The 22,813-nt window shown below is 46.8% G+C and overlaps 1 protein-coding gene across 3 annotated transcripts in view; it reads left to right on the plus strand.

Moving 5' to 3' along the window:
• Nucleotides 1–22,813, plus strand: part of SLC9A8 (solute carrier family 9 member A8) — a 73,009-nt gene that overhangs the window by 23,665 nt on the left and 26,531 nt on the right. For 2 of the 3 annotated variants that reach the window (XM_081293024.1, XM_081293026.1), the window contains exons 4-9: nucleotides 7,713–7,771; nucleotides 11,206–11,289; nucleotides 15,980–16,081; nucleotides 17,091–17,125; nucleotides 19,524–19,643; nucleotides 22,077–22,220. In XM_081293024.1, coding sequence (XP_081149150.1) covers nucleotides 7,713–7,771; nucleotides 11,206–11,289; nucleotides 15,980–16,081; nucleotides 17,091–17,125; nucleotides 19,524–19,643; nucleotides 22,077–22,220 — 544 coding nt within the window. The remainder of the gene's footprint in view (nucleotides 1–7,712; nucleotides 7,772–11,205; nucleotides 11,290–15,979; nucleotides 16,082–17,090; nucleotides 17,126–19,523; nucleotides 19,644–22,076; nucleotides 22,221–22,813) is intronic. The other variant, XM_081293025.1, reaches the window with a different exon arrangement.

The raw sequence follows: 22,813 nt of genomic DNA on the forward strand, positions 1-22,813 counted from the left end.
GATGGAGCTCAGTGCCTAATACAGCCAAATAAAGAAGTAGGTAATAATGTGAATATTAACTATCATTTGTCTTAAAGACGTGACATGTTCGTGCATGTATACAGATGAGACTATAAATGTGCAGACACTAAGAAAAAATGTAAAATTATCAAGAAACCTTAACACTGGAAAGAAGAAAAGGGAATGGAGGAGGGAGGGAGACTCATGTCGTCACTGTGTACCTTTATATACTCCTTTGTACCTTTTTTGTTTTGTACCAAATAAAATAAAAATAATTAATATTAATATTATTGTTTTAGTCAGCTTTTTTATTGCTGTGACTAAAAGATATGACCAGAACAATTGTAGGGAAGGAAAAGCTTGTTTGGGGGCTCATAGTTTCGGAGGTCTCAGTCCATGGGCAGCTGGCTCTATTCCCCAGGGCTCAAGGTGAGGCTGAACATTACGGTGGGAGAGTGTGGCAGAGGGAAGCAGCTTGCTGTGATCAGAAAGCAGAGAGAGACTCCACTTGCCAAATACAAATATAGACCCCAAAGCCACCCGCTCCCCACATGCCTCGCCTCCTCCAGCCACACCGCACCTGCCTCCAGCCACCACCCAGTTAATCCCATCAGGAGATTAATCCTTTGATTGGGTTAAGGCTCTCACGACCCAATCATTTCTCCTCTGAACCCTCTTGCACTGTCTCACGTGAGTTTTTGGGAGACACCTCACATCCAAGCTATAACAAATTATTATGATTTTTTGTTATATGGTTTTATTACCTTGTAGGCTAGTTGTGAGAATGAGCTAAAAAATGGGCTTTACATATAAGCATGGCACCTGCACAGTGTGGATGTGGGTGTGCTTGTGTATTTTTAGCACAGAGCAAATAAATAGATGTGTATATATTTTAAGAACTAGGACCATACTGTGCATACTGTTTAGCAACCTGATTATTAATGTATTTTCAGTATTTTTGGGGGCCTTCATGACCAGGGAAACTCATGTTTTACAGTGGTAATCGTAGCCCAGCAGTGCACTCTGGGGGAGAGAGTGGCTGTTGCAGTTCTTAGTGGCCATGTGGATGGGCGGCAGCCAGTCTGCCTGTCTTCGCATCTTGTGGAGGCAGAATATACTCGGAGCCAGCAGACTTGCGAGGCTTGCTGGCCCTGAGCCTTCAGATGAGCTACTTAAACTCTGAGCTTTGCTCTCTACAGCATCTCTTGAGGATTAAAACTAATTTAAAGTGACAGATCCTGGGAGAAGGAGCTCAACAAATAACCTTTAGCTGCTTCCATGCTTTGAATGCGTCTATGCTGTCCTGATGAGATGTGGGCATGAAGAGCCAGAAAGAAAATGTGAGAACTTGAGTTTCTGTTCATTTCTAATCTCACTCTTTTATAATTTCGGGTTTTGTGTGCATATATTTTAAAATATATTAGAGAATCGGGCTCGGTGGCTATGTTGCTGTAGTCCCAGCAACTCAGGAGGTTGAGGTAGGAGTGTCACTGAGCCCAGAGTTGGAGACGGACCTGGACAACATAACAAGACCCCATCGCATAACACCCAACCTGTAATCCTTGCAACTTGGGAGGCTGAGGCAGGAGGATCCCAAGTTCCAGGCCAGCCTCAGCAACTTAGTGAGACTGTGCCTCAAAATAAGATGTAAGGGGAAAAGAAAGTACTGGGAATGTAACTTGGAGGCAGAATGCCCCTGGGATCAGTCCCCAGCACTACAGAAACAAATAGAAGCCAGGCAAGATGGCTTGCACCTGTAGTTGCAGTGCTCAGGAAGCTCCCTAGAGTCCAGGAGTTTGAAGCCAACGTGGGCAACACAGCGAGACCCCTCTCAAAAACAACAGCAACAGACATTGGAAACGATTAGTACAGTAGCACTTGCATAAAGTAACAAAAATCTGTAGCCATGCACGCTTAAATACTGATAGGAATATATAAAACTGTGTCAGGGTATATTCTCTCTGTAGACTAGGTTGAGTTGACTTTGAACCTCAGCCTCAAGACATAAAGTAGAAGTTTGCCGACTTAATACTGCACTGTAATTTAGTCCTGGGATCAATCTCAAAAGGATTTCTCTGGTGATCAGCTATTATTATTCATAAAATATACTCACAAAATATATTCACATTATATTTTGTAAAGTTTCCCACCCCTCATAGGCAATAATATAGACACAGGCACAGGCAGTAGAGTGACTTCTCAGGTGGAACTGCTTTGTGTGCACCTAGGAAAGCATTAATTGTTATTAAAATTTGGCACGCACCTAAAAGGGGAAAAGAAAGTTGAAATTTCAGTAGAGCAGAAAAATACTAGCTTTAAAAATGAAATCTGGAACCATGTTCAGCTTCCGTGGTCATCAGGAATCATTGCTGAATGCAATACAAATTAAAACATTGAAGTGTAATTCTTGCCCATAATGTTGGCAGAAGTGTCAGTGTCTGCTGGTTATTTATATCCACCCCGGTGAAGACGTGGAGTCTCTCGTGCAGAGGTGTAAGTTGGCACAGCCACTTTGGAGGATAATTTGGCAGCAGTTTCAGAGATAAAAGTGCTTGTGTTTTATAATCTAGCCCTTCTTAGTCTCGGCATCAGCCTTAGGGACACTCTTTCAGACAAAGTGGCAGGTAGGAACGTTCAATGCAGCACCCTCGTTGACAGCAGCAGTTGGAGACAAATGAAGTACTGTTCACATGTCAAAATTTGTCACTTCAAAGTGTACAATCCAGTGCTTTTCAGTATATTCACAATGTTTTGCAGCTATCCCCTCTATTCTAGAACATTTTCATCACCCCAAAAAGAAACCCCATGCCACCATTCCCTTCTTACAGTCCCTAGAAACCACTAATCTGCCCTCTGGCTCCATGAACTGACCTGTACTGGACTTTTCCCTTGTTTTATTTTTTTACCACCTTTGTTACTGGGGATTGAATCCAGGGCACTTTATCACTGAGCCACATCTAAGTTGCTGAAGGTCTCACTAAGTTACTGGGGCTGGCCTTTAACATGGGATCTTGCCTGAGCTTCCTGTGTTGCTGAGGTTATGGGCATGTGCCACCATGCCCTGCTTGGACATTTCATATCAGTGCAATTATATAATCTGTGATTTTTTTTTTTGCAACAGCTTTAATTTTTTTTTTTCTTCAATACTTGTCAATAAACTGTCAAGCTCAGGGCCTTGCTCATGCTAGGTAAGCACTCTACCTCTGAGACACAGCCCCCACACCTGCAGCAGCTTTATTGAGATGCAGTTCATATAACACGATTTGCCTGGTTTAAATGTACAGTTCCGTAGTTTTTAGTACATTCATTGAATTGTGCAACCATCCCCACAGTCAGTTTTAGAACATTTTTATCACCCTAAGAAAGAGCTCCATGTACCCGTTAGCTATCATCCCCAAAATCCTCCTCCCCAGATCCAGGCAAGGATTTCTGTCCTACAGATTTGCCTGTTCTGGATATTTCTTGTAAATGGAACAGTAAACGTGGGGCCTTTGGTTTCTGACTTTTTTTTTTTTTTTTTAAAGAGAGAGGGAGAGAGAGAGAGAATTTTAATGTTTATTTTTTTTTAGTATTTGGCAGACACAACATCTTTGTCTGTATGTGGTGCTGAGGATCGAACCCGGGCCGCACGCATGCCAGGCGAGCGCGCTACCACTTGAGCCACATCCCCAGCCCCAGGTTTCTGACTTTTTTCACTTACATCTTCAAGATCCCTCCCTACCGAAGCGCCTGTCAGTACGCCCTTCCCTTCTGCCGCTGAGTGACCTTCCCTTGTGTGGACATACCACTTTCTGTCTGTCCTTTTATTAGTGGATGGATGTGGGGGTTTCCCACCTTCTGAATATTAAGATAATTCGGTCGTGAACATCCATGTACGAGCTTTTTTTTTTTTTAATATTTACTTTTTAACACAATACCTTTATTTCACTTATTTTTATGTGGTGCTGAGGATCAAACCCAGGTTCTCGCACGTGCAAGGCGAGCACTCTACTGCAGAGCCCCAACCCCAGTCCTCCATGTACGAGCTTTTATATGAACATATGTTTTCAGTTCTCTTAGGGGGAATGGCTGGGTCATTTGGTAGCTCTACTTAATTTTTTGAGGAATTGCCAAACTCTCTTCCCAAGCAGTTTTCTGTTTCCATCAGTCATATGTGAGGGTTTCAGTGCCTCTAATCTCGCCAATGTTGTTATTTTTTACTCTTTCCGTGTAGCCATCCTCGTGGGTGTGACTTATGATGTTGAGCATCTTGACACGTGTTTTTTGGCCATTTATGTGTGGCCAAATATAGAATATCTATTTATACTGTGGCATTTTTATGCTACTCCATAGAGCAGTTAAAAGGAATGAGGTAGGGGCTGGGGATGTGGCTCAAGCGGTAGCGCGCTCGCCTGGCGTGCGTGCGGCCCGGGTTCGATCCTCAGCACCACATACCAACAAAGATGTTGTGTCCGCCGAGAACTAAAAAATAAATATTAAAAATTCTCTCTCTCTCTCTCTCTCTCTCTCTCTCTCTCTCCTCTCTCCTCTCTCACTCTCTCTTTAAAAAAAAAAAAAAAAGGAATGAGGTTGCTCTATATGTGATGATCCCAGTAGCAACATGATACAGTACCATACATTTTATATCAGTGTACTCAGGTGTGCTGTTTCTGTACATGAATATATACACAAGAATGTATGGGTTCTGTGTGCTTAAATATAGACAATGTAAGTTCTTCTACCATCATTCTCTGCAATTTCTGGTCTCCTGGAGCTCTATAGCACTTCTGTCTGTCTCTTTTTTTGGCAGAGGGTGTGGTACTGGGGATTGAATTCAAGACTTGCATGGTAAGCAAGGGCTCTACCACTGAACTACATCCTTAGTCCTTTAAATACACACACACACACACACACACACATATGCATAGATGTATATAGGCTTATGTCTGAGAGAGCACAGGGGGTGGTGGTACAGTCCCTAAGACTTACCGAGATGGCTTTATCTTGCATTAGAAGATGAACTAAGCTGGGGTGGCATATGATCAGAGGGGACTGCTTATAACGTTTTATGTGGTAGTCATAACGACGTGTTTTGTTTTTTTTTTACAGAGAGTGTGAGGGGGGCGGGGAGAGAGAGAGAGAGAGAGAGAGAGAGAGAGAGAGAGAGAGAGAGAGAGAGAGAGAGAATTTATTTATTTATTTTAGTTCTCGGCGGACACAACATCTCTGTTCGTATGTGGTGCTGAGGATCGAACCCGGGCCGCACGCATGCCAGGCGAGCGCGCTACCGCTTGAGCCACATCCCCAGCCCAATGACGTGTTTTAAAACACCCAGAAATAAATGAAAACATAAGAAGAAAGAGCCTCTGGGCTGCTGGCTGGCCACTCTGGCGGGGAGTGTGCTGGCTGCTGTGTCACTGACTCCCTTTAGAGCTGTGTTCTGTGCTGAGGGTGTCCCCGGGCCTCACACGTGCTCTGTAAGCGCTCTGCCACTGGTCAGCGTCCTCACCCCCATCATTAGTCTTCTACTGCACAGCAACTCAAATAGTGTAGAAGTTTCTGAAATCAAAATGAACGTACCCCCTGTCTTCACCCCCCACACGTGCACATGAGGACACACACGCTGTTATGCCAGGGAGGGTCCTTTTCTTTGTCTTGTTCCTTTTGTTTGGTTTGGTTTGGGCTTTGGTACTGGGGCTTGTTCCCAGGGTGCTTTAACACTGAGCTCCCCCCACAGCCTTTTCTGGTTTTGGTGCTGGAGATTGAACTCAGGGGCACTCAACCCCTGAGCCAGATCCCCAGCCCTGTTTTGTATTTTGTTTAGACACAGGGTCTCACTGAGTTGCTTAGTGCCTCACAGTTGCTGAGACAATTCTATTCTATTGTCTCAGCCTCCTAAGCCTCTGGGATCACAGCGGTGGGCCTCCGCGCCCAGCCCCACGATCTTTTCTATGTATTATTTTGAAACAGGTCTCAGTAAGTTGCTGAGACTGGCCTCAAACTTAGGATTCACCTGCCTCAATCTCCCAAATAAAAGTGTGAGCACTGTGCCCAACTTTAGGTTCTTTTTTTTTTTTTTTTCCTTTCTTTTTTTGGGTAGTGGAAAGCTAACCCAGCGGTGCTCTGCCACTGAGTTTACATTCCCAGCTTTTTTGTTTTTATTTTGAGACAGGGTCTGACCCTGTCTAGCCTCAAACTTGCCATCCTCCTGCCTCAGCCTCCTGAGAAGCTGGCATTATAGGCGTGTGCCACTTCAGCCAATAAGGATCCTTTTCTTGATGAACGTCTGTGTTCTGGTATTGTTCCCCCACCCAGTGAGGTGTCCCTGCTTAGCCTTCTGTTAGTGCTGGGGAAGCTCCTTCCTCTGTGTCTTCCTCAGAGTGCCACCAGGGCCATGGTCTGCAGACCTTCCTAGTGTCACCCTCACCAGAGTGTGGGGGTTAGGCCTGGAGTTCTGCCTAAATATCTTTTTCCCCCTGGGACTGGGGATGGAACCCAGGCTTCTCGCATGCTAGGCAAGCACTCTGCCATGAGCTTGGACTTCTTTTGTTTTACACAAGGCTCCTGTGATGATTCAGATGGAGCAGTGGGGTTAAGAATTGTTTATCTAGTGAGTAATCCAGCAATAAAAAAATGAACCCAAGGTGCATCTTTGAGAATTATTTTTGGAAGGTGCTTTAGGAGAGATTAACGAGCCTGTCAGTTTTATAGAAATACGCTGTACTTAGATGATCTCTTCTCTTCCAGGAATTTCACAGAACTTTTTACTTTGGGTTATTTTCAGCATTTGAGTTCATCTCTAAATAGTCAACATAGAGCTGCCATCTGAGTCTGTGAGAAAGTGATCTTGGGTTTTTTTTGTTTTTGTTTTTGTTTTTTTAATGCTAGGACAAACTTGTCTTACAAGGTTTTGCCATTTTTACCTTGAAAATGGGCATATGGGCAGCTTCTCACTCTTTTTTTTAATATTTATTTTTTTTAGTTTTAGATGGACACAATATCTTTATTTTATATTTATGTGGTGCTGAAGATCGAACCCAGTGCCTCATGCATGCTAGGTGAGCGCTCTACCACTGAGCCACAACCCAAGCCCACATTCTCACTCTTGAGATGGCCTACATTCTCTCTTGAATGTGTCTCAGCTTCCCTGAGTAAATATCTATGCTTCTAAAAACAAAAACAACAACAAAAAAGGAAAAATAGAGTGGGTGTATGTAGAAGAATGACAGGTATTGCATCTTCCATGCCATGCAGAGTACCTTGTGCAAAAATTTCTTCCCCCAGATTCCTGTTGACTTCTTAGTTTATCTGCGATGCAAGTGAGAAACTCGAGTGACTCATATAATGATAGACTAATTTCCTCTCTTTTGTGTGCATGTATGTTGCGGGGCGCTTGTGGGGGTTAAACCCAGGGGTGCTTTACCACTGAGTTATATATCCCCAGCCCTTTTTATTTTTTATTTTGAGGCACAATATCACCAAGTTGCCTGGACTGGCCTTGAACTTGTGATCCTCCTATCTCAGCCTCCTGAGTCACTGGGATCACAGGTGTGCGCCACCATGGCCAGCCAATTTTTTATTCTTATTTTTTCAGATATAAAACTTGCTGAGCTCCATGAAAACCATTTAGAGACACAATGAATAATATTCAGTTTCTCTAGAATTATAAGCCTGAGTAGTCTTTCTCCTGTCTAAATTTAAATTTATGTTAAACTTCACTTTCTCTCTTCTAGGTATCCTCATGGGAGCAGTTATAAAAATTATAGAGTTTAAAAAACTGGCAAATTGGAAGGTAAGTTTGCCTAACTGTTCTTTTTGTAATATGATCACAGTTTCTGGTTGTTTTTAGTATCATTAATGCTTATTCTAGTTTTCTTATTAACTGGATTGTCACTGAAGTTATTTATATTGTTCCATGAACTTTTTTTTTTTTTTTTTTTTGGCATGGGGACCAAATCCAGGGTCTTGTGCTGGATAATGCTCTACCAGTGAGCTTCAGTCCCAGCTCCCTATTCATTTTTTTGTAAGATTCAGGTTGATTCCTTTACACCTGAATTTTTAGAAAATGCATAAATCTCACACCGTCTGGCTGTCAGTTTGTTGTTACTTGCCTTTTGATAATCCTACACTAACTGACTTCATGGGGAAGACTACTCAGCATTAAGCCTGAACAGGGAGCGTTCTGCTCGCACTCTGCCAGCTGAGGGTGATGAGATGATGAAGGGTACTTGTCCAGCACTGTGGAGCTTAGAGCACTTGATACACTTTAGCTCCTGTGGTCCTTGTAACAGCCGCTTGACAAGCCAGGTTGACCAGTCATTATCATTGCCACCTCTTTACACATGAAGGAGGTTGGGTCATGGCCAGCTTTGGCAGGGCTAGAGAGGAAGTGGCTGAACTGAGTCTTGGTTCAGACCCTGAGCCCTGTATATTCAGTATTCTCTCCACTATTCCTGGTTCCTCAGTTCGCTGATGTACATCCCCTCGTGTTTACAGGTGGTTATTAGGGTATAAGCATCATTTGAAGTACAAGGACCAGCTGAAACTTGAATTTCAACTTAAACTTGAGCATCCTTATTGAGTAGAAAGTGTGTGGGAAGGTTCTAGGCTGGACAGGTGGGGCAGCGTCCTGGAGGAGCCAGGATCTGTGGAGAGCTAAGTTGGAAGCCGGACAGCCTTCTGGAAACCGGATGCACAGGGAGCAGTGTGCGAGAAGAACAGTGAAGGAGCCTGATGGTTTCCTTCCACAGAGTCCTGTTTGTAAACTGTCCTGCTGAATCTGCTGCTTTCTGCCTATATTATCACATGCTTAGTATTTTCCTTTTTTTTAAATCCAGAGCCTCATGTATGCTAGGCAAATTCTCCATCACTGAGCTACACCCTTGGCCGATATTTTTGTTTATATCAGCTTACTTTTTAATTTATGTATATTTTTGGCAGTTTAAAAAAATGTTTCATGGTACAACATGCATAAAATTTATATTTTAGCCATTTTTTAGCAGATAATTCTGTGACATTAAATACATTCACATTGTTGTATGCCCATCCCCCTATGTATTTTGAGAACTTTTTCACCATTCCAAACAAAAACTGTCTTCTCAAAGCCACAGCTCTGTCCCCCTCCCCGTAGCCTGTGTGCCCTGTATTCATGTGGTCATGCAACATCTGCCCTTCCATATCTGGCTTATTTTCGTTAACATGGTGCGTCCAGGGTGCATTCATGTGCTTGCATCTCTCAGAAATTCATTCCTTTCTATGGCTGAATAACCCTCACTTCTGTTACCCCTTCCTCTGGGGGTGGAGTCCGGTTCTTTCCACCTTTTGGCTACTTTAATTCTGCTGCTCTGGTGGTGATACACTGTATCCAACTTATTTTATGGCAGTGCCAGGGATGGAACCCAGGGCCTCCTGCCTGCTAGGAGAGAGCCACCCGGAGCTCCTTATCACCCCCAGCTCCTTTCGCATTTATTTGGAAGGAAACAAACTAACATTAGGTGGGTTTTTGTTTTGGTTTGGTGCTAGGGATGGAACCCAGGGCCTCACTCAAGCGAAGCCTGTCCTCTGTGGCTGAACTGCACCCCAGCCCCTAGTGCTGTTTTGTAAATTAATGGGGTAAAAGTGAAGTAGGACAGGTGCCTGCTGACTCCTGGGCTCAGGCCTGCTCCCTCTGTCCAGGGGGCAGCCCAGTGGAGTGAGACTGTCGCCATGGCGATGCCAAACGTTGGGGCCAAACTTTTGAGTTTGGAAAAGAATGGCAAGGGGCTGACTTCTGTCCGTGGGGGAGTGGATTTGACACCATTGCTTGATGGCACCCGAAACCACCTCAGACCATTTCCAGGGAGAAATTGTGGAAGGAGCCTGGCCGTCTGAGGAGGGGTGTTCGTGTCCCCATTCCCCACCACAGGGGTGGCTTGAGCTACAGGTTTGTCCCTCACAGTCTGGGGCCTGAAGCTGCTGGAAAGGCTCTAGGGGGGAATCCTTCTGGGGCCCCACCCGGTGGCTTGTAGCTGTGAGCTCTGACTCTGCCTCTGTCTTCCTGTGGCCTTCTGTGGCCTTTCCTGGCTCCTGCAGTTTGGCTGCACTTGGGCCCTCCCTCAGGGCGGGAACCCTTCTCAGTTCTCCCCTTCCCTCTGGCCTGTCCTTACACCGGCCTGTTTCCCACTGAGAGCAGCCTGGAGGCCGCGGGGGGGGGGGGGGGGGGGCAGGGGAGCTGTGCAGGCTCCCTGAAGGCACGCTCCTTTGTCCCGGGGTGTAGGTTTTGAACCTCCAGAAGGAGCTGCCAGGGCCTGACTGCGCAGATCCTAGCGGCCACCACGAAGGCAGCGCTCAGCCCGTTTCTTTTGTGTGTGCCCAGAGGAGTCGCCACGCTGCAGAGGGGTTATTTTCAGACTCAGTAGGGCATTTCAGAGTCCTCATTTGCTTCTATTTTGAGCCTTTTTTGAATGTTATTTTAGTCTTTATGATAGCAGCTACATTTGTAAGAATACAGTTAGTCATTCTTTTGAGTTAGTATTTTGACAAGAAATCAGACTGTCAGGATTGTGACATGGAAACATTCAGAGGGAGGGAGGCTGGTTTTGCAGTATTGAGTAGCCTGGGGACTGCATGCAGCCATTTGGGGTTTATTGTTTTTCCCCAAATCCCAATAAAATTAGGCAGATTAATGCAGAGATGGAATTCTTACGACCTCATCTCCCAGCAGACACGGATCCTGGAGCCATAGCACTTCATATTCAAGTCTGGAAGCCTGGCAAGGGGCTTGTGTCACAGCCACCTCCCAGGCACCCAGTGTGACGCAGGAAAAGAGCAGGTGCTTGTGGTGGGAGGAGGCCAAGCTGCCGCCACGTTGCAGGCTGGCCCTCCCGAGCAGGCTTCTCAGGCCCACCGCCGCCCTGTTCCCAAGGTCCCAGTTTGTGCACTCGATTTTGAAAGCTTTCTATCTGAATTTAAATTGTGTATATTAAAATTAATTTTCCTTCCTTCCAAGGAGTAAGCTTAGCACACCAGTGTTTGGTAGCAGTTCATTGTGCTGTTTCTTTTGCTGGTCACCCTTTACAATTGCTTGTCCTACATTTGAGAATGCAGATGACTAATTTACTTTCGGTCTCTCCTTCAGCTTGGTTTTAGTATCAGGGAGTACACTCGAACCTCAGACATCTCCCCTCTGCCAGACCCTGGGAGAGGAAGGGATTTCTTGGTTATACAAATCTCTTTTTATATTTTTAGGAAGAAGAAATGTTTCGACCTAATATGTTTTTCCTCCTCCTGCTGCCGCCTATCATCTTTGAGTCTGGATACTCCTTGCACAAGGTGAGACCTGACCTGCGTTAGCTGCTGGTATCTGGACGAAACTTTTCTCTCTGGGGCCAGTTCCTGAAAATCTTGGGGTCAACAGAAGAGTAAAAAATGTGATTTCACAGGACAGCTCTGCCACTTGCTGACTGTTACCTTAACAAAGCCATTCAACTTACTGACTCTTGGTATTTTCAGCTATCAAGAGAAAATAGTGGGGCTGGGGTTGTGGCTCAGTGGTAAAGTGTTTGCCTTTGGGGCACTGGGTTCGATTCTCAGCACCATATCCAAATATTTAAAAAAATATTTAAAAAAAAATAAAGATCCATCAACAACTAAAAAATATCTTAAAAAAAAAAAAGAAAATAGTAATTCCTACTATGTAGGTATGGTGAGATTTAAATGAGCTATATGTGTAATACATATATCACAGTGTTGTCATATACCTAACCTTTATCAGGTGCTTATAATATACCAATGGCTATTTTACCTCTATATTAGCACCCATCCAGGCTCCCTAGATCTGTAGTGCATTGTGATTTCTTTTGCCTGGGTTTGAATCCCAGCTCTGTCACTCAATAACTGAGAGATCATAGGCGACTTACATGGCCTCTCTTTCAGACTCCTCTTCTCTCAAGTGGAAAGATAACTCTTGCTTTTTTCTAACAATTGTAACAAAATTCAAGGAAAATTATAGCTATAAAATTACCCCTTGTTCTTCTAAACATTCTTCAAAAACAACTGCTAGTTGGATAAATATTGAATCCCAACGCTCAGTGACAATTGTGGAGACTCAACCTTCTCTGATACTGATATTGGAAGAGATTGTTTTATTGTGAGTAGCAAAAGAATAAAATCTGGCTCTGTTGTGCATGTTCAGCTGACATAACAGTATCCTCAGGTGCGTCTTCAAAAAAGCTTGGGGGTTAATTTTAGCAGTGGTGGCTCTCTGACCCTGTAGTTGCCCCAGGGAAGCTCTGGAGTTTCAGGTAGAGTGGCCTATTGAGCTAGTGTTTCCACGGGGTACTTTGCCCAGGAAGATGGTCAGACAGGGCCTTGCTAATAAGTTCGTGAGTCTGGCTTTGAACTTGTGATCCTCTTGCCTCAGCCTCCCAAGCCGCTGGGATTATAGGCGTGTTCCAAAGTGATTTTAAGAGGCACATGGACTGTTATTTTACATACATGTATTTATATAAAAGTATACATCTTTATTTTGTTTATTTTATGTGGTGCTGAGGATCAAACCCAGTGCCTCCCATGTGCAAGGCAAGCACTCTGCCACTGAGCCACAACCCCAGCCCGGACAGTTACTTTGGATTCCTCTTGTTGGACACAGACTAACACATGTTATGAGGACAGACTGTGTCCTGGGATGAGGAACATGTGCCCAGGCCTGTGGCTTCTCACCTTGTGGGACCTTTTTCCTTTCTTAGGCCCATCTTTCCTGTCTCTCCTCTTAGTGCCCCTCTGTGGGCCTCCACCCCCAGTTGACAAGTCCTTTACCCCACTCCCTCCTTCTCCCTGGTCCCTCTCCTGACTGGCTGGAGGCCTGTCCTTCCCCTTGGCTTCCAGCTGTGCATCCTGCAGATGCGTTGCCCATTCTGTGTTTGGAGACCAGCAGCACCACCCCTGCCCGGGCTCTGCTTGTCCTGGCCTTGCTGCTGCCGCCCTCTGATGCCTGGTGCAACACTTTCTTGTCTTTTTAAAAATCTGTGTATGGCTGGATTTTTCTTCCTTTGAGTTTTCCTTAAATATAGAGGTATTTAAGTTTTAAAATAAGTTGATTCAGCTTGAGATATTTGTAATGCTGTAGGTATTTTGTGAATGTGATAACAAACTGAAGGCTGGATGGACCAGGGCTAGCTAGACCAACCTGGGGGAGAGGAGGGAGCCAGAGATGCAGCTCTGCTCTTGTGCTGCCCCCTACAGGTTTCTTGTTAGGAGGTAGAAATTAAAACAGCCCCCATCCCCAAACCCAAAACCCTCTTCCATGTGTGTTTGAGATGTATATATATTAAATGCTGAAGAAATTGGTCTCATTTTGAATTTAAAACATGACATTTTGAATATTAGAGTATGTACGATTTTTATTTTCTAGTTTTTTTGAGGGAGAGGAGACAGGCTTGTTTAAAATTTGAGGAAAATAATAGTTTTTTAGAAAAACATTCCTGTTTTTTATTTACTTGATTTTATAGTATGTCTGTTTTCTGTGGCTGGTCCCAGTGCTCACATTGACTTGAGGGAGATGGTTTGGAGGATCAAATCAAGGCCAGCCTCCGCCATTTCGCAAGGCCATAGGCAACTTAGTGAGACCTTTCTCAAAATAAAGAATAAAAAATGCTGGGATGTGACTCCGTGGTTAAGTATTCCTGGGTTTAATCCCTGATACCAAGAGGAAAAAAAAAGAAGGAAGGAAGGGAGGGATGGATAGGTGGATGGGACAGTCTGATGTGAGCAGGAAATATCAATTCAGAGACTTATTCACTTCCACTTTCCCCCTGAGAAGATAGGAAGTTGACTTTGAATGTTTTATTTTAATATTGCTGCATTTGCTAATTTAAATTTGACTTAGAATACACATTTCAGGAAGACTGTCAGCAGCAGTGTGTGCAGCTACTGGTTTTTTTTTCTTTTTTTCTTTTTTTGGTAGATGGGCACAATACCTTTGTTTTGTTTTATTTGTTTATTTTTATGCGGTGCTGAGAACTGAACTCAATGCCTCATGTGTTCTAGGCAGGCACCCCACCACTGAGTTACACACCAACCCCTACTGGTTCTTTAAATTGTAAATGTCACATAATGTTAATTATGTCAGAGAAATAGATAAATTTGCTGTGTAGCATAGGGAAGTTCTTCTGGCAGAGTAGCTTGAATTAGGATAATTTTAATATCTAGATTAATATTAACCAATTATAAAATCATATCAGAATTAGATCCCTGTGAACAGAGCAGGAGTGATTAATACTCTTGTGTGTGTGTGTGTGTGTGTGTGTGTGTGTGTGTGTGTGTTTAGGTTGAACCCAGGGCCTGTGCATATGAGGCGAGCACTCTACCAACTGAGCTACATCCCCAGCCATTTACAAAGACTTACAGATAAAAGTCCTTTGTTTAGAAACAGAACTCAGCATTGTGTTCTCACTGAGCTGTTTTAAAACTCTTTGTGTACCCGAGATCGATTTGCCAAACACAGACCCAGTGAGCAGTGTGGGCAGCCAGAACGGAATTGCCAAGTAGCTTCCTCAAAGAGAGGGGCTCGGTGGTCTATCAGCATCAAGCTGAGGATACTCTTAGAGTGACTTTGACATAGCAGCTCCTGGTGTCCATAGTGTGACAGTTTCTGAGCAAAAGAGGGCATCTTTGGGGCTGGGGATGTGGCTCAAGCGGTAGTGCACTCACCTGGCAAGTGCAGGGCACTAGGTTCGATCCTCAGCACCACATAAAAATAAAATGAAGATGTTGTGTCCACCGAAAACTAAAAAATAAATATTAAAACAATTCTCTCTCTCTCTAAAAAAAAAAAAAGAGAGAGGACATCTTCTCCACACCAGGAGTCAAGAGTCATCAGGCCCCCGGGCAGTGGTCCCTGGGTTGGGTCCATAGGATTCCATTCCACAGCCTCATCCCTTCATCCTGTGGAGATTTGAAAGATGTCACTTTGCTACTTGGGATGAAATATTTTCTCTTGAATGTTGGGAAGGATAGATGTAAATATATTTTATCTGTCATATTTGAGATGATACCAATAGTGAGACAAAATTATTGTAGAGAACTGAACAGTAAAAAAAAACCTGTTATCTTGGCATTCTTTATAAGAGTATACTGTGTGTGTGTGTGTGTGTGTGTGTGTGTGTGTGTGTGTGGCTGGCTGGGGATCGAACCCAGGGCCTTGTGCATGCAAGTAAGCCTCTACCAACTGAGCTATATCCCCAGCCTAGTAGTGCACCTTTTCTTAAATTAAAATTATAATTATATGCATTTTGGACTTGCTTGATCAGACATGGAACACAGTTGGTTCCATCAATACCAAGTGACATCTGACAGGCAATATGTCAGTCACTGTGTGTGCAAAGCGAATGTCGTTTTCCCCATTGAGCACACAGCCTTATGAGGAAGTCAGACATCAAATAGTTACATAAATAACTATAAAACTGCAGCCAGGTCAGTACCACCAGGAGAGGGCCATTGTGCATCCAGAACATAGACTAGGAGCCCAGCTGGGAGCTGGCTGAGGCGCAGGGAAGGCTTCGCTCAGGAGGAGTGGAGGTGCGCTGAGGTCTTAGGATGATGAGAGGTAGCAGGACATCCATGTGACCAGAACCCAGAGAACAAAGGACAGCATGGTGCCAGATGGGGTCGGAGGCTTTACCAGGGGTTGGGCCGATAGGGTTGGGATTTGCATCTGGAGCAGAGGGAGTCGGGTGCGGGCAGCACCATCAGATTTGTCTTTGGCAGAGATCGTTCTGGAAGTGCTCAGAGAGTGCTGGGGAGGGCTGTAAGAAGCTGGGGTCTGGGTGAGAGGTGATTCAAGGAGGGGGGCACAGGGAGACATGAACCGCATGGGGATGCCGACGTGGGTATGGAGGACCCTGGTTCCCAGCCTGCCATACAGGGCAGGCGATGGTGCCCTGAGAGTGGAGCTCCAGAGAGGGCCACCCTCCCCGGCAGCCAGCCCTCTGACCGTTTCTCTGCTCTCTGCTCTTTCACACAGGGTAACTTCTTTCAGAATATTGGTTCCATCACTCTGTTTGCTGTTTTTGGTACAGCGATCTCTGCTTTTGTAGTAGGTGGAGGAATCTATTTTCTGGGTCAGGTAAGAAAAACATCTCTGAAAGCCTTTGAAGATTCAGGAGCTTGTGTGGGAGGCAGGGTGGCATCTCCTGGGCAGAGATTGCAATTTTTAGAGGAGATCCCAACTCACAGGAGATGTGGCAGTAGCGTGGGGACGTTTCCAAGGGTCCCCCAAGAGGCTGGACTTGAGTGAATCTCTCCTATTATCTCTCAAGTATTGATCTGATTTGCAAACTAATGTTGTCTTAAACTGAAACATCTAAAAATAAAGCAGAGTATATACCATCAAGATTTTCATTTGCTAACAGTTATCAGTTATGTTGTCTGATAGGTAGGATAGGTGTTGAATGTTGTTTTTTAATCAAAATCTACATTTTAAGTCAAATATGATTCTGAATCTGTTTGCTCAATTCTAAACAGTCCACCTGTAGAATTTTGTGCTCTGGATTCTCCACCATTCTGAGCTACTTCACAGTGGCATCGGTTGGGTGTTCTGTACTTTGGTTAATTTGCATTAATTGAGACCAGGTGCCTGTAGGTTGACGCCGTGTGCATCCATGCACGCCCCCAGGTCTGTTTCTTTATGGCAGGTTTGCCTGCACTGGTGCTGAGGACTTAAGTTGAGGCTCAGGCACTGGGTTGCTGGCAGGTTGTGCTTGGTTTCTTGGTAGCCAAAGCCCCTTCTACCTGATCCTCACCTTTAGTGCTGCCTCAAGGGCACCAGAATAGATCTGTCTGCCTTGCCACTTTCTTCGTTGCTCAGCTTCTAGTATCAAAGAGGAATAAACTATAGAGAAGAAAACTGCATGCAGTTAATTGGGCTTGGAAAATGTGCCCTGTGTCCAGACTTCTGTGGTCCGATTGATGCACACTGTATCTGAAACTTAGTTTTCTTTATTTTTCAATTGGTTTGGGGACTGAAGATGAATGTCCTTATTAGTTGGTAATAAAGCACTAATGGACATTTTAATCTTCTTGGCTGTTCTCCAGGGGTTTTTTGTGTCTGTGTGTTTGTGTGTTTTATTTTACAGGCTGACGTCATCTCTAAACTCAACATGACAGACAGGTAAATCCTTCACACTGTAGCTCCATGTGACTGCTGCTCAGGCCGGGGAATTTTCTGCACATTGCTTCCTGGGTGTGGTACTTCTCTCTTTCCTCTCTCCCTCCCCACTTGCTGATGGTCTCTGCTTCAGAATCTGTTCTGAATTAATCTGTGTCTCTGAGGTGAATCAAAATTATAGTGAAGAGCCCTTTTGAAGGTGTCTAGTCAGAGCACTGCTGGTGGAAACATTCATCCAGCCTCTGCTCTGGGTGCCCAGCTCCGGTCGGTTCACTGTCCGCCCATCCCCCCACCCCACCCCACCCCACCCCCGCCCACATGCTGCGCTACTGTCCTTTTATCGTTATTAAGAATTGTTTTCAACGAATCGCTGTCTTTTCGGTAGCCATGATGAAAGGCTGCCTTCTTGATAGATTAGGAAGGAGGGGTGGTTGAGGTAGGCCTGTCATGGGTCCCTGTCACTCTGCCCCCCGGGAACACTACACAGTGAGCTGCTACCTAGGAGCCTATCCAGAAATCATCTCAGTCACTTAGCAAGCAGCAGCCCGGGTATGGTGGCACATGCCTGTAGTACGTCACTCAGGAGGCTGAGCTGGGCATGCGAGCGTGAGGGCACAGACCCCATCTCAAAGAAAAAGAAGAGCGAGCCCTGGCAGCTGGGTCCAGGAGGTCAGACTAGCAAAGCTCCACGCTCAGTGCAGCTGGGGGTGTGTCCCCCGCACCTTGGGTCCTGGTCTGGCCTTGTGGCTTGCTGGGGATGGCTCAAGGACTTAGTCCCAGGTCCTTAATACGCGCGGCTAGAGCTTCCAGACTGTAGCAGCAACCTCGTACCTTGGGACTAAAATTCAGAACCCTTTTCATGAGAAATGTGCCTCTGATGACGGGTCCCATCCCCTTTCCACCTCCACTGTCCCCCCTGCCTCCTGCGCCCTCCTGAGACATGAGTATTGGAGCTCTTGTTGTGGGAAAGTCTTGATATGTGAAGAAGTAGCCGGAGTCACACTCCTGTTCCTTAGGAGGCAGAGTAAAGCCCATCTGGTCCCTGGTCGCACAAGCGAAAAGAAATGCCCCGAACCCCACTGACACGAGGGCAGGTGTCCTCATTCAGACCTTTGACAAGATTTGGGGGCAACTGGCTAGAGACGATGCTGCCGGATTCACTTTTGTGAAATTGAATTGAAGCCATGGTTGGGGTGTTGGGGTCGGGGAGGGGAGAGAGTCGCCTACAGCCAAACGGTAGGAGCAGACCCACCCAGCCCCGGGCAGAGGGCAGGTGTCAGGTGTGGTGGAGGTGGGACGGTGGCCACTGGAGACACATGTCTGAGGGCTGCAGTGCTTCTCAGCTCCTCCACATAATGTGGGCCAGTGGACATGTGGCCCACAATGACTAGATGTTTGAAGTTTTTGTTTTGGTGCTGGGATTGAACCCAGGGCCTCATGTACACAAAGCAAACGCTCTCCAATGCACAGCACAGGTTAAAATTATTTTAAAAACTGGCTAGATTTGTAGTTTCTAGATGTTTACAGAGAATGGTCCAGTTTTTGTCTTTATTTGGGTACTGGGAGTTGAACCTGAGGACTTTTTACCCTGGGCCACATCCTCAGCCCTTTTTATTTTTGATTTTGGGACAGGGTCTCCCTAAGTTGTTCAGGGCCTCACTGAGTTGCTGAGGCTGGCTTTACCTCCTTGACCTTCCCAAGGTGCTGGGAGGGCAGGTGTGCGCCACCGCACCTGACTAGAGTGGTCCAGGCTTTTGTTGTTGATGTTGTTGACAGCAATGCCATTTTCCCAAAAGCACACGTAGGCCACAGTGAGACCCACAGGTCACCTGAAGCAGCCTGGCAGGGCAGAAAACACAAGATGACCCCGTGGCACAGGTGGTGGTTTAATGATGTTTCTGCTGGACAGATCCCACCCTAAATAAAACCCCGGGTTTTCCACCACCCCAGGCTGTTTTCTTTAGCCCAGCTTTAAACCAGCTCAGGACGGCTTCCCACCCGTACCCCCAGCCTCCAGCTGCCTATTACGATAGCGAGGTTTATGAAGAGGCCAGCGAGAGAGAGAGAGAACACGCCAGGGAGTGGACTTTTATTGAGGAACAAAAATTTCTGGGGAAAATCCCGTCCAATGAAGATTAAGTGTCCAAGGTCCGGTGAGACGATTGGGTCTTCAGGGGCTGTGGCCAGGCATGCCTCCACACAGACAAGCCCTCCGACCCGAGAAGGGTGGGGAAAGCTCTGGACACCAGGATGTGTCTAAGCGCCTCTCGCCCAGCCAGGGAGGTAACTTGGATCACGTGCGAGGATGGCCTCCCACAGTTTTCTTTGCATTTTGTTGATGTTGCTAACTTTTGAGGTGATTAAAATAAAGAAGACCCATTTTTTTAAGTTGAACTTGTAGCTCCTGGCCTTTGAAGACTGGGGCCTGTTGCTGCCCCTCATCAGTGCCCCTGTGGATCCTCGCTGTCTGCTCAGGATGCCAGAGCGACTGTGCAGCTCAAGCTAGCGCAAACTGGTTTAGGTAAAAGAAAAAAAAGATGAAGAAGTTTGTTGGAAGAAGTTTACAGGACCGAAGTGTCCCCAAGGTGATGGCATCTAGCATGACACCCTATGGGGACCACCATGTGGGAGTCTTGCCTGTCTGTCACTGCACCTTAGCCCAGACCCTGCTGGCCTGCTCCTTGGTGAGCTTGCCCTGGGTGGCAGTACCAATGGCTCCAGGCTCACGTCACCTCTTGTCAGCATCCCTGCCAAAAGGGCTGCACCGCAGACCTCCAGTGATATTCTCATTGTCCAAGCTTGACACGTCTAGAGCCGCGTGGCGACAGGAGTGGGGAGTAGGAGGTGTGGCTGTCACCAAGACAGGTGTGGGTGCTGAGTTGTGCACCCATATGCTCTGCTCAGGAGTGGAAAGAGGGCCAGCCAAGCCAGCACGTGGGTGCAGCACGCAGCTCCGCCCAGCCCCCAGCTGGCACCCACGCTCCCTGCCATGTTGCTGGGGCCGGGTGAGAGCGAAGACCAGGCTGGGCTGCTGTGCAGGACTGCAGCCTGGGCCTCCCACTCACAGGTGGTTGGAAGTCACCTTTCTTCACGCCCCTCCGTGCCCTGCCTGCCTTCTTTCCACAGGTGTCAGGGCTGTGCCTTTCAGCAGAGGTGACAGGCAGCCTACACGCAGGTCGGGTGGAGTCAGAGCTGAGCCTGAGCAGGGACTGCTCTCTGTGGTCTGTCCTCAGGATGCACTGCAGGCTCTCCTGCCTGGATTCACACTCCACAGGGCGCTGCCTTGGAAACCCCAGGGCCAGAGAGAGTGACTGAGGGGAGAGTGATGAGCAGGGCAGCCAGATGGGACCCCTGTGGGCAGTCTTCTCGGGGCTGCTTGGTGATGGCAGTCCATGAAGTGCACTCTCTGCCCTAAGCTGAGTGTTGCTCCTTTGTCTCCCACATTGCAAGCTTGGTGACAGTCTGGCTTGCGGCTCTGCTGCAGGGCCAGACCCCCCAGGCTTTCTGTTTTGTCGAGAGAAACTGTCGAAGCAGGGAGGGGACTGAAGCACTGTAGGCCAGTGCACACGCCCAGGAGGAGCCAAGGAGGGCCATCAGTAAATCATCCCAACTCCCTAGGGCCCACAGGACCCCAGGGGACCTGGGCCGCCTCCCTCACAAGTTTCTAGGTCTCTTGCCCTGGCCACCCACCCTGCCATGTGCACCTTCCTCTGCTTTCCACCTTGGGGATACTTGATGTCACCTCTGCCCCCATCACCTTGGCCTGCCCGCTGCTTCTTGTCATGTAGGTGCTTGCGCACACGGGGTCAGGCCTTTCCTGACCCCTCAATCAGATGAGCTCTCACACACCTCTCTCTGCCAAGCTACTGGTTCTCACATCATCCCATTCACTTCCTGTGTCACACTTTGCCATTTTCTAAATTTGGCTGAGTCTCTGGCTAGTGCCATAGCCACCTAGGTGGGTGGAGCAGGAGGGAGCTAGTTAGTCTGTGTTCGAGTCTGATCTGCCCCTCGTTAGCTGACTGACTGGGTGAGCCCCTCACTCCGTCTGCTGTCGGGCCTCTGTAACCAGGCAGCAGCCGGGCTGTCTCCACACCCATTGCGTGGATTGCTGAGGAACTGTGTGCAGAGTGCCTGGGACAGGGCTGGGACCCAGTGTATGCCACAGGTAGCTTGCTGTTGTGATAATCTTCAGTGGCTGGAACAATTCAAGTGGTGACGTGGTAGAGGCAATTCCATCATCCTGGGCACTGTCTGTGAGTCCCAGGGGCCTGGTTGGGAGCCAGCACCGCGTTGGTGTCTGCCACCCAAGCCACCCCCTGGAATTGCCCTGGCTTTTTCTTTGTTTTTGTACTATGGATTGAACCCAGGTGCACTGAGCCACATCCCAGCTCTTTTTATATTTTATTTAGAGACGTCTCACTGAGTTGCTTAGGGCCTTGCTAGGTTGCTGAGGCTGGCCTTGAACTCTCAGTCCTCCTGCCTTCGCTTCCCGAGCCTAAAGAATTACAGGCATGTGCCACCATGCCCAGCTTGGCACTTTCTTAGATATTGCAATCTGGAGACTGGCGTTGGTCACAGGTGGCACTAAGACCACCTAGTTGCTTGGGGCAGAGGTCAGACCCAGCAGGTTGTGAACCACTGGGCTCCAGCTGCTCTGACTGGGAGGGCTGGTTGGTGTGTGATGTATGTAGGCAAAAGTCTTCATCCAGCATTGGGCAAAATAAAGTCACAGTGCTGCTGGGGACACCGGACCATTCCTAGCGGCTCCTTCTGGAATGGGCCTGACTTGCTCCACCTGAAAGGCCAGTCAGCAGATACAGTGGGCCAACACCAGCTCCTGTCAGTACTCCGGCTGGTGCACTTCACATTGTGTGAAACAGGCACTGACTGCGACGCTTTGCTCTGTGGACCAAGCACATTGTGTTCAAGATTTCCTTCTCTCTTCTTCCAGTTTCGCATTTGGCTCCCTAATATCTGCTGTTGACCCCGTGGCCACTATTGCCATTTTCAATGCACTGCATGTGGACCCCGTGCTCAACATGCTGGTGTTTGGAGAAAGTATTCTCAACGATGCCGTCTCCATTGTCTTGACCAAGTAAGTGTGGGTGTCATAGAACCAATAGTCCCAGGAACAAATTGTCGGAAGTGGACTGGGGCATGGCTCAGTGGTAGAGCACTCACTTGACCTAGCATGCTCCAGGGCCTGGGTTCATCCCCAGCATCAAAAAAAAAGTTTCAGCCAGGTGCAGTGGCATATGCCTGTTTTCCCAGCAGCTTGGCAAGCTGAGACGGGGGGCTTGCAAGTTCAAGGCCAGCCTCAGCAATTTAGTGAGACCCTAAGCAACTTAACGAGACCCTGTCTCAGAATAAAAAAAAAAAAAAAAAAAAAAAAACCAGACTGGGCATGTGGCTCCATGTTTAGGTGCCTCTGGGTTAAATCTCCAGTACCAAAAAAAAGAAAGAAAAAAAAGTTTCAGACATTTCCACACAGCTACCTGTACAGTGGCTTGTTCTCTGGGTAGTTGGCTCACCTGCTGTGGTTCTCTATCTTTGTGCACTGACAAGCCATTCTGTGCCATAGGAGTATATCAGGACCAGGAGTGACTAGGAGAATCTAGTCTTCTCAACTGTTAGTGGTGGTTTCTAGGCTCAACTTGTTAGCATCACTGAGGGTGCTTATTCAATGTG

Source organism: Spermophilus citellus (genome assembly GCF_964194105.1).
Source record: "Spermophilus citellus genome assembly, chromosome: 4".
In the NCBI taxonomy this organism is placed as follows: Eukaryota; Metazoa; Chordata; class Mammalia; order Rodentia; family Sciuridae; genus Spermophilus; species Spermophilus citellus.